This window comes from Pelobates fuscus, chromosome 1 (genome assembly GCF_036172605.1).
Source record: "Pelobates fuscus isolate aPelFus1 chromosome 1, aPelFus1.pri, whole genome shotgun sequence".
Classification (NCBI taxonomy): Eukaryota; Metazoa; Chordata; class Amphibia; order Anura; family Pelobatidae; genus Pelobates; species Pelobates fuscus.
In genome coordinates, this window is record NC_086317.1 from 78708216 (window position 1) to 78722839 (window position 14624).

General features: G+C 42.9%; 2 protein-coding genes across 4 annotated transcripts in view; both read left to right on the top strand.

Annotated features, from left to right (window-relative positions):
- Positions 1-14323, top strand: part of LOC134587616 (3 beta-hydroxysteroid dehydrogenase type 7-like) — a 15180-nt gene extending 857 nt beyond the window's left edge. For 2 of the 3 annotated variants that reach the window (XM_063444126.1, XM_063444145.1), the window contains exons 2-6: positions 2603-2758; positions 3430-3538; positions 9844-9943; positions 10506-10668; positions 13865-14323. In XM_063444126.1, the coding sequence (XP_063300196.1) occupies positions 2603-2758; positions 3430-3538; positions 9844-9943; positions 10506-10668; positions 13865-14274 (938 nt within the window). In that variant the 3' untranslated portion in view covers positions 14275-14323. The remainder of the gene's footprint in view (positions 1-2602; positions 2759-3429; positions 3539-9843; positions 9944-10505; positions 10669-13864) is intronic. The other variant, XM_063444135.1, reaches the window with a different exon arrangement.
- The window catches only part of LOC134603714 (3 beta-hydroxysteroid dehydrogenase type 7-like), a 44731-nt gene that overhangs the window by 2175 nt on the left and 27932 nt on the right, over positions 1-14624 (top strand). The window lies entirely within an intron of this gene.

Sequence of the window (14624 nt, forward strand, 5' to 3'; positions counted from 1 at the left end):
CGCTCTATAGAGAGCCTCAGGCGGCTGCAGCACTCCTGGTTACCTCTCCTCATCTACCTCCTGCCTGTCACTCAGTCCGGCCGGGTACCGCGCGGTACAGGAACAGGGGATTCAGTTTCCTGTTCCCGGCCGGACTGACATGAAGTGTACACTGAGTGCTCACTTCCTTTTAGTCCGGCCGCGGCCGGGAACAGGAAACTGTCTGAATCTCCTGACCTGTACCACGCGGTCCCCGGCCGCACTGAGTGACAGCCAGGACTGGAGGTAGAGAGCGAGGAGCTCGGCCACGCTACAGGGTCCAGGGAAGGGAGGAGGACTGAATTACCTAAGGTAGGGTAGGGTCGGAGTAAAAAAAAAAAAAAACAGGGAGGGGGAGAGTAAGTAGGACACAGGGAGTGGGAGGGGGAAGTAAGAAGGACACGGGGAGGGGGGACTAAGAAGGACATGGGGTAGTGGAATAAGAAGGGAGGGGGGAAGTAAGAAGGACATGGGGTGGGGGAATAAGAAGGACACAGGGAGGGGGGAGTAAGAAGGACAGGGGGAGGGGGGACTAAGAAGGACATGGGGTAGTGGAATAACATAAGAAGGGAGGGGGGAGTAAGAAGGACATGGGGTGGGGGAATAAGAAGGACACAGGGAGGGGGAGGGGGGACTAAGAAGGACATGGGGTAGTGGAATAAGAAGGGAGGGGGAGTAAGAAGCACACGGGGAGGGGAATAAGGGAGGGGGGAGTAAGAAGGAGGGGGAGTAAGAAGGACAGGGGGAGGGGGGACTAAGAAGGACATGGGGTAGTGGAATAACATAAGAAGGGAGGGGGGGAGTAAGAAGGACATTGGGTGGGGGAATAAGAAGGACACAGGGAGGGGGAGTAAGAAGGAGGGGGAGTAAGAAGGACAGGGGGAGGGGGGACTAAGAAGGACAAGGGTAGTGGAATAACATAAGAAGGGAGGGGGGGAGTAAGAAGGACATGGGGTGGGGGAATAAGAAGGACACAGGGAGGGGAGGGGGACTAAGAAGGACATGGGGTATTGGAATAAGAAGGGAGGGGGAGTAAGAAGCACACGGGGAGGGGAATAAGGGAGGGGGGAGTAAGAAGGAGGGGGAGTAAGAAGGACAGGGGGAGGGGGGACTAAGAAGGACATGGGGTAGTGGAATAACATAAGAAGGGAGGGGGGGAGTAAGAAGGACATTGGGTGGGGGAATAAGAAGGACACAGGGAGGGGGAGTAAGAAGGAGGGGGAGTAAGAAGGACAGGGGGAGGGGGGACTAAGAAGGACAAGGGTAGTGGAATAACATAAGAAGGGAGGGGGGGAGTAAGAAGGACATGGGGTGGGGGAATAAGAAGGACACAGGGAGGGGAGGGGGGACTAAGAAGGACATGGGGTATTGGAATAAGAAGGGAGGGGGAGTAAGAAGCACACGGGGAGGGGAATAAGAAGCACACAGGCTTTGCGTGCGTAAGGTGGGGAGGGCGTGGAGGGGGGGGGGCCTCCATGTCTATTTTGCTTAGGGCCCCCAAATTCCTTCAAACGGCCCTGCTTCCCATATGCCCACTAACAGCCTCTCACACTGTCACACAGGAAATCCATTGTAAAGCAAGCTCTCAGTGGTGCACACTGTATAACCACTCCTGCCCCTCTAATATTAGTCATAGGAGACTGACTGGTCTACAGAAGATATAGAAGAAGGGTGAATACTTTGCAAATAACCCTTCAAACTCCACATGCCCTAAACACCACTTACCCTTAATCCTTTATTTAACGCTTCCAAAAAACTAAAGAAACTCATCCCTTAGTGCCAAATTTATAGGGACACTCCAGACCCCTAAAGCACTTTAGCTTGCTGAAATGCTTCATATGTGAAGAGTGTGTCTTTTTCTTAATTGTATTTTTTTACAAAAAGTAGAACTTTCTAAATTTATTGTTACACCCCATTGGCTTTCTATCTGAAAACCTGTCTGGTTCTCAGTGGAGCTAAACTCAAGAGGCAGGTGATTGCACAGCGCACCTGCCTTGCAAAGACGGGGAGGGCTCTTAAAAACAGCAGAGAAGAGATCTGCAGCTTTTGCATTCGCATTCGATATAAACCCGTGGAAAAAATGCATACTTCAATGCATGCATGTTCTCATTTAAAGGAATATCTACTAAACAGTTTTAAAAAAATTGTTTATTATGTTGGCCGTGGTGTGTCCATTTAAGCACTTAATGCCCAAACCCAGAGATAAAATAAACATTTACCGTACTCCGATGTTTAACTATTCTTAAAAATGAAACAACCCTGTACCTAAATATTACATTCACACTTTAACCCTAAATTCAATAATCCTAAACAGCCTTTATACTACAACTTTAACCCCTCTCAATATCTTTTAAACTTTATACTCTATGTATTGCCTTTTTGGGGGATGGGGAGCAGGAGGCTCCTTAGAACTATGCCTACGGGTACCTGACATATAAATCCATCCCTGAATCAGAATTCGTGCCTTCCATACAAATCTGACATGTTTCATTCAATTCACCTATTTTTCAAATGTTGCAGTACGGGTACAGATTCAAAGATACACCCTAATATATATATTTATTTTTTATTTATTTTTTTGCAGCTACCACAACTGTTACACTGGTTAAAGGTGATGTCACAGACTATAATCAAGTACTTAAAGCAATTGAAGGAGTTCATGTTGTGATTCATACTGCAGCTCTTCTAGATTATTTTGATCAATCGCCTTATCACAAAATGGAAGCAATTAATGTTGGCGGTATGGATTATTTAATTTTTACTTTTCTTCTTAAATTGTTATTCCTATACAAGTGATTAGATAGATTAGCATATCTAACACTCGTAGCGGTAACCTACATCTACACTGTAACCAGTTAAAGATATAGGTGACCTATTTGCTGACTAATTTATTATGACCATATCCCTGTATAACATTTTATAATATCCAATGATGAGTTAATACTTAAAGGGACACTCTAAGCACCAAAACAACTTTAGCTTAATAAAGTGGTTTTGGTGTATAGATCCTGACACTGCTCAAATTTTGCCCATTTAGGAATTAAAACACTTTTGTTTATGAAGTCCTAGCCACACTTCCCCTGGCTGTGATTTGCACAGTATCCCTACACACATCCATTAACAGAGGTCTAATTTTTATACTTCCTATATTGCGCAGTGTGTTTTATTTAGAACTAGCAGGATATACAAACTTTTAGTGGGAATATACTGTGCTGTATCCTACCAAGGACTAAGCAGAACATTTTATGGTTATAAATAAATAGAATCTGTACATAACCCAAAGCGCAAGCAAAATATTGTTTCAAAATGGTAGCCTATGGATTTTGAGCCATTTGATGATAGCTATCAGAGATAAACAATGTCCCTGTACATAGGTATTATAATAAAAAGTAAAAATGCAATGTCTTATAGGAACGGAGCATGTTATAAATGCTTGTTTGGCCTCAGATGTCACCTACATCGTGTTCACTGGCTCTATAGCGGCAGTAGGACCTAATAAGCACAATGAGCCCATGTTCAGGTAAAACTAACGTGTAAGGTAGGGCTTTCATCTTTGTTTAAAGATTATTACAATGCTGAATTATTGACATAGCTGCCTTGTCTTGAAATAACGATATGTATAGAGCTCCAACATTTCTGCAGCGCTTTACATGTTAAATGTGGGAATACACAAATTAATAAGAAACACAATACTATGTGTTAAAGAGAAATACAATGTTATTTTAGACCCTGTAAACTAGCTTACAGTCTATAGGAGGACAGGTAACCAAACAGAGAGCAACGGAGGAACTACTGGACCCTGAAATAGTTTTGGTGCTTGGAGTATTCTGTTAAACCTATTTGTGTAGTCTGAATAACAATGAGTAAAGGCAGTGCACACAACATGCTTGATGGGTTTGGTAAATGTTGTTGAAGAGGGTACATTTTGTCTCTTAAATACTTATAGAAGATCAGCTTCCATTAGATAGTCCTTGTCAGGTGCACATTACGCCCATGTCGTCCTTGTGTCGTTGGCTTGGTTAACACTGGGCAATGTACACTCACTTCCTACTGCAACATTCTCACATCCCTAGTGTCAGGATCGGGACAGGGATCCAACACGCAGAGTATGAACAGGAGAGGAGTACGTATACCGGACCTTAGAATGGCCGGACTAACGTAAGGAGAAAGCAAAGAATGGTCAGAGACAAGCCGAGGTCGAGGGAACGAGAGAACAGGTAAGCGAGAGACAAGCCGAGGTCAAAGGACACGAGAGGTAAACACGAACGATAGTACAAGCCGAGTCAAAACTAAATAGAACAATAGACATAAGAGCACAGAGGAACCAGACAAGCTAGAACCACGACAGGGCAATGAACCATTACACACATCCCTCTTTTATACCCTGGTTCTTTAATTGATGACTCCGCCCTTGCCGAGCCCTGATTGGTTGTTCCGAACTAGATTGACAGGTCGGGATGTGATTGCCGTCATGACGTCGGCTCCTGAGCGTCGTGTATAAAAGGAAGCGGGGCTCTCGCGGCCGGCGTGGGAATGACTATGAGAGCTGTGAGGATTGGATGAATCAGCCCTGCTGATAGAACGGCCGTCGGGAAGTCTAACCTCCTCCGAGGTAGAGACTTCAGGTACCCTGACAGTACCCCCCACTCAGAAACGCCCACCGGGCGGAAGGAACCGGGGCGAGACGGAAAGCGAGCATGAAAAGCCCTGAGAAGGCGAGGAGCATGCACATCCTCCTGGACCACCCAAGACCTCTCCTCAGGACCATATCCTTTCCAGTCAACAAGATATTGCACCTTCCCCCGAGAAATCCGAGAATCGAGGATGGATTTGATCTCATACTCCTCCTGACCCTCAACCTGGACAGAACGAGGGGAAGGCACAGTGGAGGAAAATCTGTTACATACCAAAGGCTTCAATAAAGAAACATGAAAGGAGTTCGAGATGCGTAAAGCAGGCGGAAGAGCCAGACGATATGCAACAGGATTTATCCGAGACAGAACCCTGTAAGGACCTATGTAACGAGGAGCAAATTTCATGGAAGGAACTTTCAAGCGGATGTTTCTGGTACTCAACCATACCCTATCACCCGGAGAGAATACAGGAGCCACCCTTCTGCGTTTGTCAGCGTGTCGTTTGGACACCATGGAATTATGAATAAGGATTTGTCGAGTCTGATCCCACAACTTCCTCAGATTGGCAACATGAATATCAACCGACGGTATCCCCTGGGAGGGGGAGGCCGACGGAAGAACGGAAGGATGAAAGCCATAATTCATGAAAAAGGGGCTAGAACGAGTAGAATCGCAAACACTGTTATTGTGCGCAAACTCCGCCCAAGGAATCAGACCGACCCAATCGTCCTGGTGTTCAGAAACAAAACAGCGCAAGAACTGTTCAACCTTTTGGTTGGTGCGTTCGGCAGCCCCATTGGACTGGGGATGATAGGCAGAGGAAAAATTTAATTTGATACCAAGCTGGGAACAGAAGGATCTCCAAAACCGGGAAACAAATTGGGAACCTCTATCAGAAACGATTTCAGAAGGAATCCCATGTAAACGAAAAATCTCCCTCGCGAAAATTTCAGCCAATTCGGGAGAAGAGGGCAATTTGAGCAGAGGTACAAAATGAGCCATTTTGGTAAACCTGTCAATTACTGTGAGGATAACCGTATGTTTTTTAGAAACCGGTAAATCAACGATGAAGTCCATAGCCAGACAAGACCATGGTTTCACAGGAATTTCTAGGGGGTGCAAAAGCCCACATGGAAGCGTATGAGGTTGTTTAGTCCTCATACAGACATCACATGCCCCGACGAATTCCTTAAGATCCTTACGTAATGAAGGCCACCAGAAATCTTTAGAAATCAGAGAACATGACTTGCGTATGCCAGGATGTCCGGCAAATTTACTGTTATGAAAACACTGCATAAGTTCCAGTTGGAGTTTAGGAGGAACAAAGTAACGGTCCCCCGGAATAGGTCCGGGTGCCAGATGTTGTAACTTCTTGATCTCATCCAGCAACGGAGAGTGAATCTTGATGCTAGTGCTGGCAATAATATTACGCTTGGGAACTATGGAAGAAAAAACCATATCAGGCATAGTAGAAGGTTCATGTTGGCGGGACAATGCATCGGCCTTAGAATTCTTAGAACCAGGTCTATAAGTGAGGACATAGTTGAAATGAGTAAGGAACAAAGACCAACGAGCCTGCCTGGCAGATAATCGCTTGGCTTCCCCTATATATGACAAATTCTTGTGATCCGTCAAAATAGTAACCGGGTGTAAAGTCCCTTCCAACAAATGTCTCCACTCCTTTAAAGCCAAAATTACCGCTAACAGTTCCCTGTCACCAATATCATACCTGCTCTCAGGCCCAGACAATTTCCTGGAAAAAAACCCACAAGGATGCAGTGGTTTATTCAAACTTAACCTTTGGGACAGAATAGCGCCTACACCTGTCTCTGAGGCGTCTACCTCGAGTAAGAAAGGCAAAGATGTGTCTGGATGAACTAATATCGGTGCTGAGGCAAACTGTTCCTTGAGAGTACTGAAAGCAACAAGTGCCTCCGGGGACCATGTCTTAGTATCAGCACCCTGTTTAGTCATGTTGGTAATAGGAGCAATAATAGACGAGTACCCCTTAATGAAGCGCCTGTAGTAATTCGAGAATCCGATAAACCTCTGAATGGCCTTGAGTCCCTTGGGCAATGGCCAATCCAAGATAGATTGGAGTTTAACAGGGTCCATCTTAAACCCCTCACCAGAAATAACGTAACCAAGAAAGTTTACCAGAGATTGGTCGAAGCTACACTTCTCCAACTTGCAATACAACCCATGCTGTAGGAGTTTGTACAATACCCTTCTGACTTGTTTGTGATGAATCTCAGGCTCTTTAGAGTGTATTAGTATATCATCCAAATAAACTATAACACATTCATGTTGAAATTCCCTAAGAACCTCATTAATCAAGTCCTGGAATACAGCAGGGGCATTGCAAAGCCCGAAGGGCATTACCGTGTACTCATAGTGGCCATACCGGGTATTGAAAGCCGTTTTCCATTCATCGCCCTGCTGAATTCTCACCAAGTTATAAGCTCCCCTCAGATCTAACTTGGTAAAAATCTTAGAGCCTTTAAGGCGATCAAATAGCTCAGTAATTAGGGGAATCGGATAAGCATTTCTGATAGTTATCTTATTCAAGCCCCGATAATCAATGCAAGGCCGTAGTGTGCCGCCTTCCTCTTATCAAAGACTGCCTTTAAATCCTGGTACTGGGAAGGTATCTGTAAATCTGTGGGCTTGTTAGAGTTACTAGGTGTGTCCACTACGCACAATGGTGAGACTTTCTGTACACAACCTTTCTGGCAACCCTGACCCCAAGAGACTATTTCACCTTGCTCCCAATCAATAGTAGGATTATGCTTTTTAAGCCAGGGATACCCCAAAACTATAGGAACTGAAGGGGATGAGATAAGCATGAGAGAAATCTCCTCCTCGTGTAAAATACCAATGGTTAACTTAACTGGTATAGTTTCACGAGAAATCACAGGATCTGATAAAGGTCTACCATCTATGGCCTCAACGGCCAATGGAGTCTCCTTTAGCTGAGATGGGATAGAGTGGTTTTTAACAAAGGTTTGATCAATAAAGCTTTCAGCTGCTCCGGAATCTATTAATGCCATAGCTTTAAGTACTCCCTTTTCCCAAGTTAAAGAAACCTGTAGTAGTAACCTATGATCCCTGTAATCATATGTAGAGGACAAAATAGAAACACCCAAGGCCTGTCCTCTGGAGAAACTTAGGTGCGAGCGTTTCCCGGACGGTTAGGGCAATTTAGGCGTAAGTGACCGCCTACTCCACAATACATACACCGACCCTCCCTTCTCCTATATTGTCTTTCATTCTCTGAAAGGCGAGTGTTACCAATTTGCATAGGTTCCGGGAGAGCTAGTATAGTAGATTCAGAATTCTGAAATGCGGGAGTTAGTTTTAAGGAAGGTCTATAACCAGTATCACGAGTGTTCTGCCTCTGTCTCATGCGTTCATCTATACGAGAAATAAATGAAATTAATTCCTCTAAATTTTCAGGAAGATCCCTTGTGGCAACCTCGTCTAAGATCGCATCTGATAATCCGTTCAGAAATACGTCCATATAGGCTTGTTCATTCCACTTGACCTCTGCCGCCAAGGATCTGAACTCTAGCGCATAATCTACAAGGGTTAAACTATGCTGTCTAAGACGTAATAGTAATCTAGCTGCACTGGCCTTTCTCCCTGGGGGATCAAAAGTCCTCCTAAAGGTAGTAATAAACGCATTATAGTTATAGACTACTGGATTATCATTTTCCCACAGAGGGTTAGCCCATCTAAGAGCTTTGTCAATGAGTAGCGAGATTATGAATCCAACCTTCGCCCTGTCAGTAGGGTAGGCGCGGGGTTGTAATTCAAAATGAATCCCTATCTGGTTTAGGAAACCTCGACAGGTATCCGGAGCACCGCCATACCATAAAGGGGAAGTAACACGGGAAGAAGTTCCCACTGTGGTTACCTCTAGGCCTGTGTTAGCAAGAGAGATAGATGGAGTACGCATCTCCTCTGCTTGATTACTCGGATGGGACAGTAATGCTTGCAGCGCTAGGGCCATTTGGTCCATTCTATGGTCCATGGCTTCAAACCTCGAGTCAGGCGGACCAAGCTGAGCGTTTGTACCTGCAGGATCCATGGCCCTGTCGTAATGTCAGGATCGGGACAGGGATCCAACACGCAGAGTACGAACAGGAGAGGAGTACGTATACCGGACCTTAGAATGGCCGGACTAACGTAAGGAGAAAGCAAAGAATGGTCAGAGACAAGCCGAGGTCGAGGGAACGAGAGAACAGGTAAGCGAGAGACAAGCCGAGGTCAAAGGACACGAGAGGTAAACAGGAACGATAGTACAAGCCGAGTCAAAACCAAATAGAACAATAGACATAAGAGCACTGATGAACCAGACAAGCTAGAACCACGACAGGGCAATGAACCATTACACACATCCCTCTTTTATACCCTGGTTCTTTAATTGATGACTCCGCCCTTGCCGAGCCCTGATTGGTTGTTCCGAACTAGATTGACAGGTCGGGATGTGATTGCCGTCATGACGTCGGCTCCTGAGCGTCGTGTATAAAAGGAAGCGGGGCTCTCGCGGCCGGCGTGGGAATGACTATGAGAGCTGTGAGGATTGGATGAATCAGCCCTGCTGAGAGAACGGCCGTCGGGAAGTCTAACCTCCTCCGAGGTAGAGACTTCAGGTACCCTGACACCTAGCAATTTTGACACTTAATGTTCTATGCCCGTGTCACTTATTGGTGACAGTACATGACTTTCCGGTGCTTCGGGTTCGATGCACGTCATTTGACGTAAGAGATCTTGACCTTTGAGACCATACTCTCTACTGCATTATTACCAGCTCATTGTCTTTATAGTTGCAGTTTGTTATTGTTTTGATTTGACTTTGTTTTAATGTTCCTGATATCTGTTTTCATGACTTGGCTTTTTCACTGACCATTCTCACTTGCTTCCTGCCTGAACTTGGCGAGTTTGACTTGGGCCTGTTTATTATTATTTTTATTTCACAAGTTATACCTTGTAGTTTCTTTCTTTCATGTTAAAGACAGCCACTTTAAGGTCTTGTTATACTCATTTCTATCCCTTTTGTCAACATCTGCAGTTAAAGATCTAGTAGCTTTACAGTCCAAACAGATTGTAGGACAGGTCTGCTAGAGACAAAAAACGAATACATAAGTCTTCTGTTGTCTTACGTACTAAAGTCTTTGTTACTGTCTAGAGGCACAGAAGAGACATTTTACACTGGTGAACAAGGAATGCCCTATGGGAAGACAAAGGCTCAGGCTGAAAAATTAATACGAGCAGCTAATGGCAGACTGGTAAGGAGGCAATGGATTATATCTGGAAACTGCTTTGTACTTGCTCATACTTTAGCAAACCACCATTATTAATTGCTTTTCCAAAAATGTATTTTCTGAAATAGAAGGGTTTATCCACTAAATAATATGTTTATTCACTAAAGTCCAAAACCCCTTGACTCGGATTTCATTCAGATTTGTCCAGGGCACGCAGACTGCAAAATGCAGAATTTGGGCTAGTAAGTATGATTTAGAATTTTGACAAGAATATAGTCTGTCCAGACATAACCAATTCTGGATCTGAACTCTAAAAACAAAGGTCCTGTAAACTGTGTATGTTTTTAAAACACAGGGCTGCTTGTAATATTGTCTTTTAGTGTTTTTTTTTGTTGTTGGCTAAGACACTTGGTAAATGTAGGTAGACATATGAATGTCTTAGTGATGCATAGCTCTAATGCTCTTCCATTGTCCCTGCCCTGTAGTAGTTACATTGAGTCACAAAACATTTAAGAAACTATTAAGAAGTGAACTGTCAGCAAATGTTAACAGCATTCACATTTTTCCCCCTCTGATTACTTTACAGACAAACCATGGGAAAACATTAACCACTTGTGTTATTAGACCAAGCAACATATACGGGGAAAAAACAAGCAGTCTACTGGACGGCTATGTGTCCGCAAAATCTAAAAATTACCGGATAGCCTATATTGAGCCTGAAAATCTAGATCAAAACTACACATATGTAGGTAAGTTGAAGTGCATTAAATAGAAATACTTCTAACTGCACCATAACCACTGCAGTCTATTGCAGTGGTTTTGAGTTTTTGCGTGTTGTCCTTCTATCCTCTGTCAAACAATTTTTCGATCAATTTTAAAAACAGTATCTCCATTTCTACCCAATGTGCAGCTACTTAAATCATGCAGAATATTCACCTCTGCAGTATTTGGCCAAGGCTAACCGACCTTGAACAATATGATAGGCTGCAAGCACTTGAGGCAAGTTAGTCCAGCACTTGATCAGCACTTGATCACCTTGTCGGTCGCCTATCAGGCCTGTTGACAAAAAACAGTGCAGATATTCTTTACATTTAAAGGTTTGAAAAAGCAACACAATTTCTACACAAATCTGGCACCACATGTTGACACCAATCACACTCCTATCACCCTCTGGCAGCCAGTACATGCTGGGATCACTAAGATCCCAGCATGTATAGTGCTGTTACTGATAGGAGTGTGATTGCTGATAGCAATCACACGCCTATCATTCTCAGTCATCCATCCCAGTATATTACAGTATACTTTCACTTTATCCAGAACCTGACTTGAGGGAATCTGGTACCTTTTATACACCTATATGTTTATCAAGGGAAAGACGTCCATTGAAGCACAGCTGAGCTTTCTCTGAGGACGAAAGAGATACTCCTTTTGATTTGTAATTAAACAACATTTGTAGTTAGGATTTATTTTATTTTATTTATTTGTTTGCATGCTAGAAAATGTGAAAATTGTGGATAAAAATATGGAATTTTATGTTTTTCCATTAGGTGGCGTAGTAGCCTTAAGAAAAGCAAGCTACTGACATCCAAAGCTCATGTATTTTATTTTTTATTATTAAAATGGGTGCATATTTATTTATTTTTATCTGATTCCTATATATCAGTCCGTAGTACATGTTAATGGTAACACAAAAAATAAACCTCTGGGTAGCAGGCCGAACACCAACACAAACTTAAAATAAACCTCCCCTGCCGGCCTCGGCCCATGGCCACCGCGGCCCACCAGGCATTTGCCCGGTGTGCCCGATGGCCAGTCCGGGCCTGATGGTACCTTACTCCTTCCAAATTATTTAAGTTAGCCTTATCCCCTACTAATACATGCTGGAGAGGGTGCGGACAGGTAGGCACACTATTACACATATTTTGGACATGTCCTAAATTAAGAACATTGTGACGAAGTGCCCTTCACCACTTTGTCCTGGAGAGGCCTGCTTGCCTGCCTGCCTCCTCCCCTGCGACTATCAATTCAGCAAGGTCACTTATTATTGATTTCAGCCAATTTGGATGTTTATACTCTATGGACTTTAGACAAGTTTCATTTGCTTTGGACATATTTGGACATATTTGGACATATTTTACTATAAATGCATTTTCTTCTGGTTCATTAATATATTTTAACTGTATAGGAATTGCTGTCTATTGTCGTTTTAGGCTGCATTTTTAGCTTTTAGGCTATTTGTATAGATGCATTTGTACTTAAAGGAACACTACAGTGTAAGGAATACCTGTTTCTATTCCTAACGCTACAGTGTCCCTCTACCTAAATAGGTCCCTTCCATTCAGCATAAAAAGAGGGGGGAAAAATCAAGTCTTACTCACTTTTTTCCAGTGCTGAGGCTCTCTCAGTGTTACTTACTTTTGCTTTACCTACTCATAGAGGAGCGTTGGGGACCTAATGTACACGTGCTTTTGTTCACATTTAAACATTCCTATAGGAAAGCATTGGATTAATACTTTCCAATGGGGTCTGTGCATCACATGATAGTGTTTTACTCAGTCAGTGCATCAGAGGTGCCTCTAGTGGCTGTCATACTGAAAGTCACTAGAGGGGGACTTAACCCTCCACTGCAAACATTAGTTTCCCAAAAAATGCAATGTTTTATACTGCAGGGTTAAGGAGACAGGAACACAGAAATCAAATCACTGTATTGAGATGACGTGGTCTGGGTGACTATAGTGTTCCTTGAAGGAGTTGAGTGCATGTTTTTTCCCAAACTGGTCATACATTTGTGCATACCTTTCTAAAGCAATTATCTCAATGTGTGACAAGTGGTAGTCTGAGAGCACTGGACAACGTTCTCAGAAAAGGAAAAACTTTCACATTTAGTGCTGGGACTATCCAGGGAGGAAGCAGAGTGGCTGAGCAGAAGACCACCACAAAGAGAACTTTGGAGTTAAATTGTTCAAAAATAGTTTAATCCCATAAGTTAAGACAGGCCCAAAACCTCTGGAAGCCATAACAACTTCATAATGATGACATTGTTATGGGGCCTGAAGTGGTCCTTTAATGCTATCTAGTACTTAGGCTTAAAAGGTGATGTTGTGGTAGTTTATCTGTGATCAGCATATGACTTGGTCCTCTTGGACCTTTTACATATGACTTATTTCTATGTTATATGTTATATTTTATATGTAGATACCTTACAATGTTAAAAAGCTAAGTACTAATCCAGTGTTGCTGGCCCTCTTAATAGGTTAATATCCAGGTTTACATTGAGTAGCTGCTCTCAGTTGCCTACAGGTCATTTTTGGTTGCTATTTCTAGTGGACAGCATGCACCTGTGCATCTTCACCTGTGTGTCCCTTAATTCCGCTCTTGAATTTCTTATCCCCTTTTGTGTTTCCTATCCTCTTTTTTTGAATGTATTACCACTTTTAGTGTATCTTATCCTCTTTTTGTCTTACACTCCCCTTATCCCCCTTATATCTTGAAACATGTTTTTTGGGGGAGCTCCTCATCATTTAAAAAATCTTTTGTGTTAAGCATATGTATAGAGCATGGGTCCTCAAACTCCGGCCCCCCAGATGTTGCTGAACTACAACCCCCATGATTCTCTGGCTATCTATGTAATTCAAAGAATCATGGGAGTTGTAGTTCAGCAACATCTGGGGGGTCGGAGTTTGAGGACCTATGGTATAGAGTATCGGAAGTCCATAATATAATATGTATGGGTGCACTTAAGCATAAAGTGTTACATTATGATGAAAAGAACACAGAACAAAAGGATCAAATAGGTTTGAGTCACTAATGAACACAACGCATTAAAAAAAAAACCTTGGTCTGAAAGGGGTTAAATAATACATTTGTTTATATCGACGGCTGGACGATGGGCAGACAAATAAATGGATGGATGATGTAACTACTGTCTGTCCATGTTGATTACAGGTAATGTGGCCTGGATGCATGTACTTGCTGCTCGGCAACTGCAGATGAAGCCGGAACTCCTGGGAGGTCAAGTGTACTATCCCTACGACGACACTCCGGTGAGGCAGAGATACAAACTCCTTTACGAATTATACACTGATATTGACCCAAGAATTCAACTGGGCTCACACGTTCCTTACTGGCAGATGTGGTTAATTATATCAATTTTTACTATTTTTGCATTCTTAGTAAGACCTTTTTATACACTGAAACCATTTCTGACTTTAAACACTTTGAATTTTGTTGTCACTACATTTTCCTATGAAACTGATAAGGCTTTCAGGCACTTTGGCTACCAACCCAAATATAGTTGGATGGAGGCAAAGATCAGAACTTGCAAATGGATAAAAAATGCAACAGAGAGTTTGTAAAGCAACAACTAATTAAACTGATTTAAATTGAACTGGTGACACTTATACAATAATAATATTTCATCAGTTTGTGTGTCCTTAAAAATGTTCTTTCAAACCTCTCCGGTTGATCTTTTTCCCAGATTTGTTTGTATTTCTGAAAATAAGAATATACTGGCGCTCTATACAAGCTTGATTTCCACAAAATATGCTGTGATAGACTTTATAATAGCTGCTGTATCACCATGTGTAATCTTTCCTCATACACTAATCACAAACTCATAAAAATAACAAAAGGTGTAGCGCTACATACAATTTGAAATATGTTCAAACTCTTTAGTTGTCGCTCCCGAACAAAATTCACTGAGTCA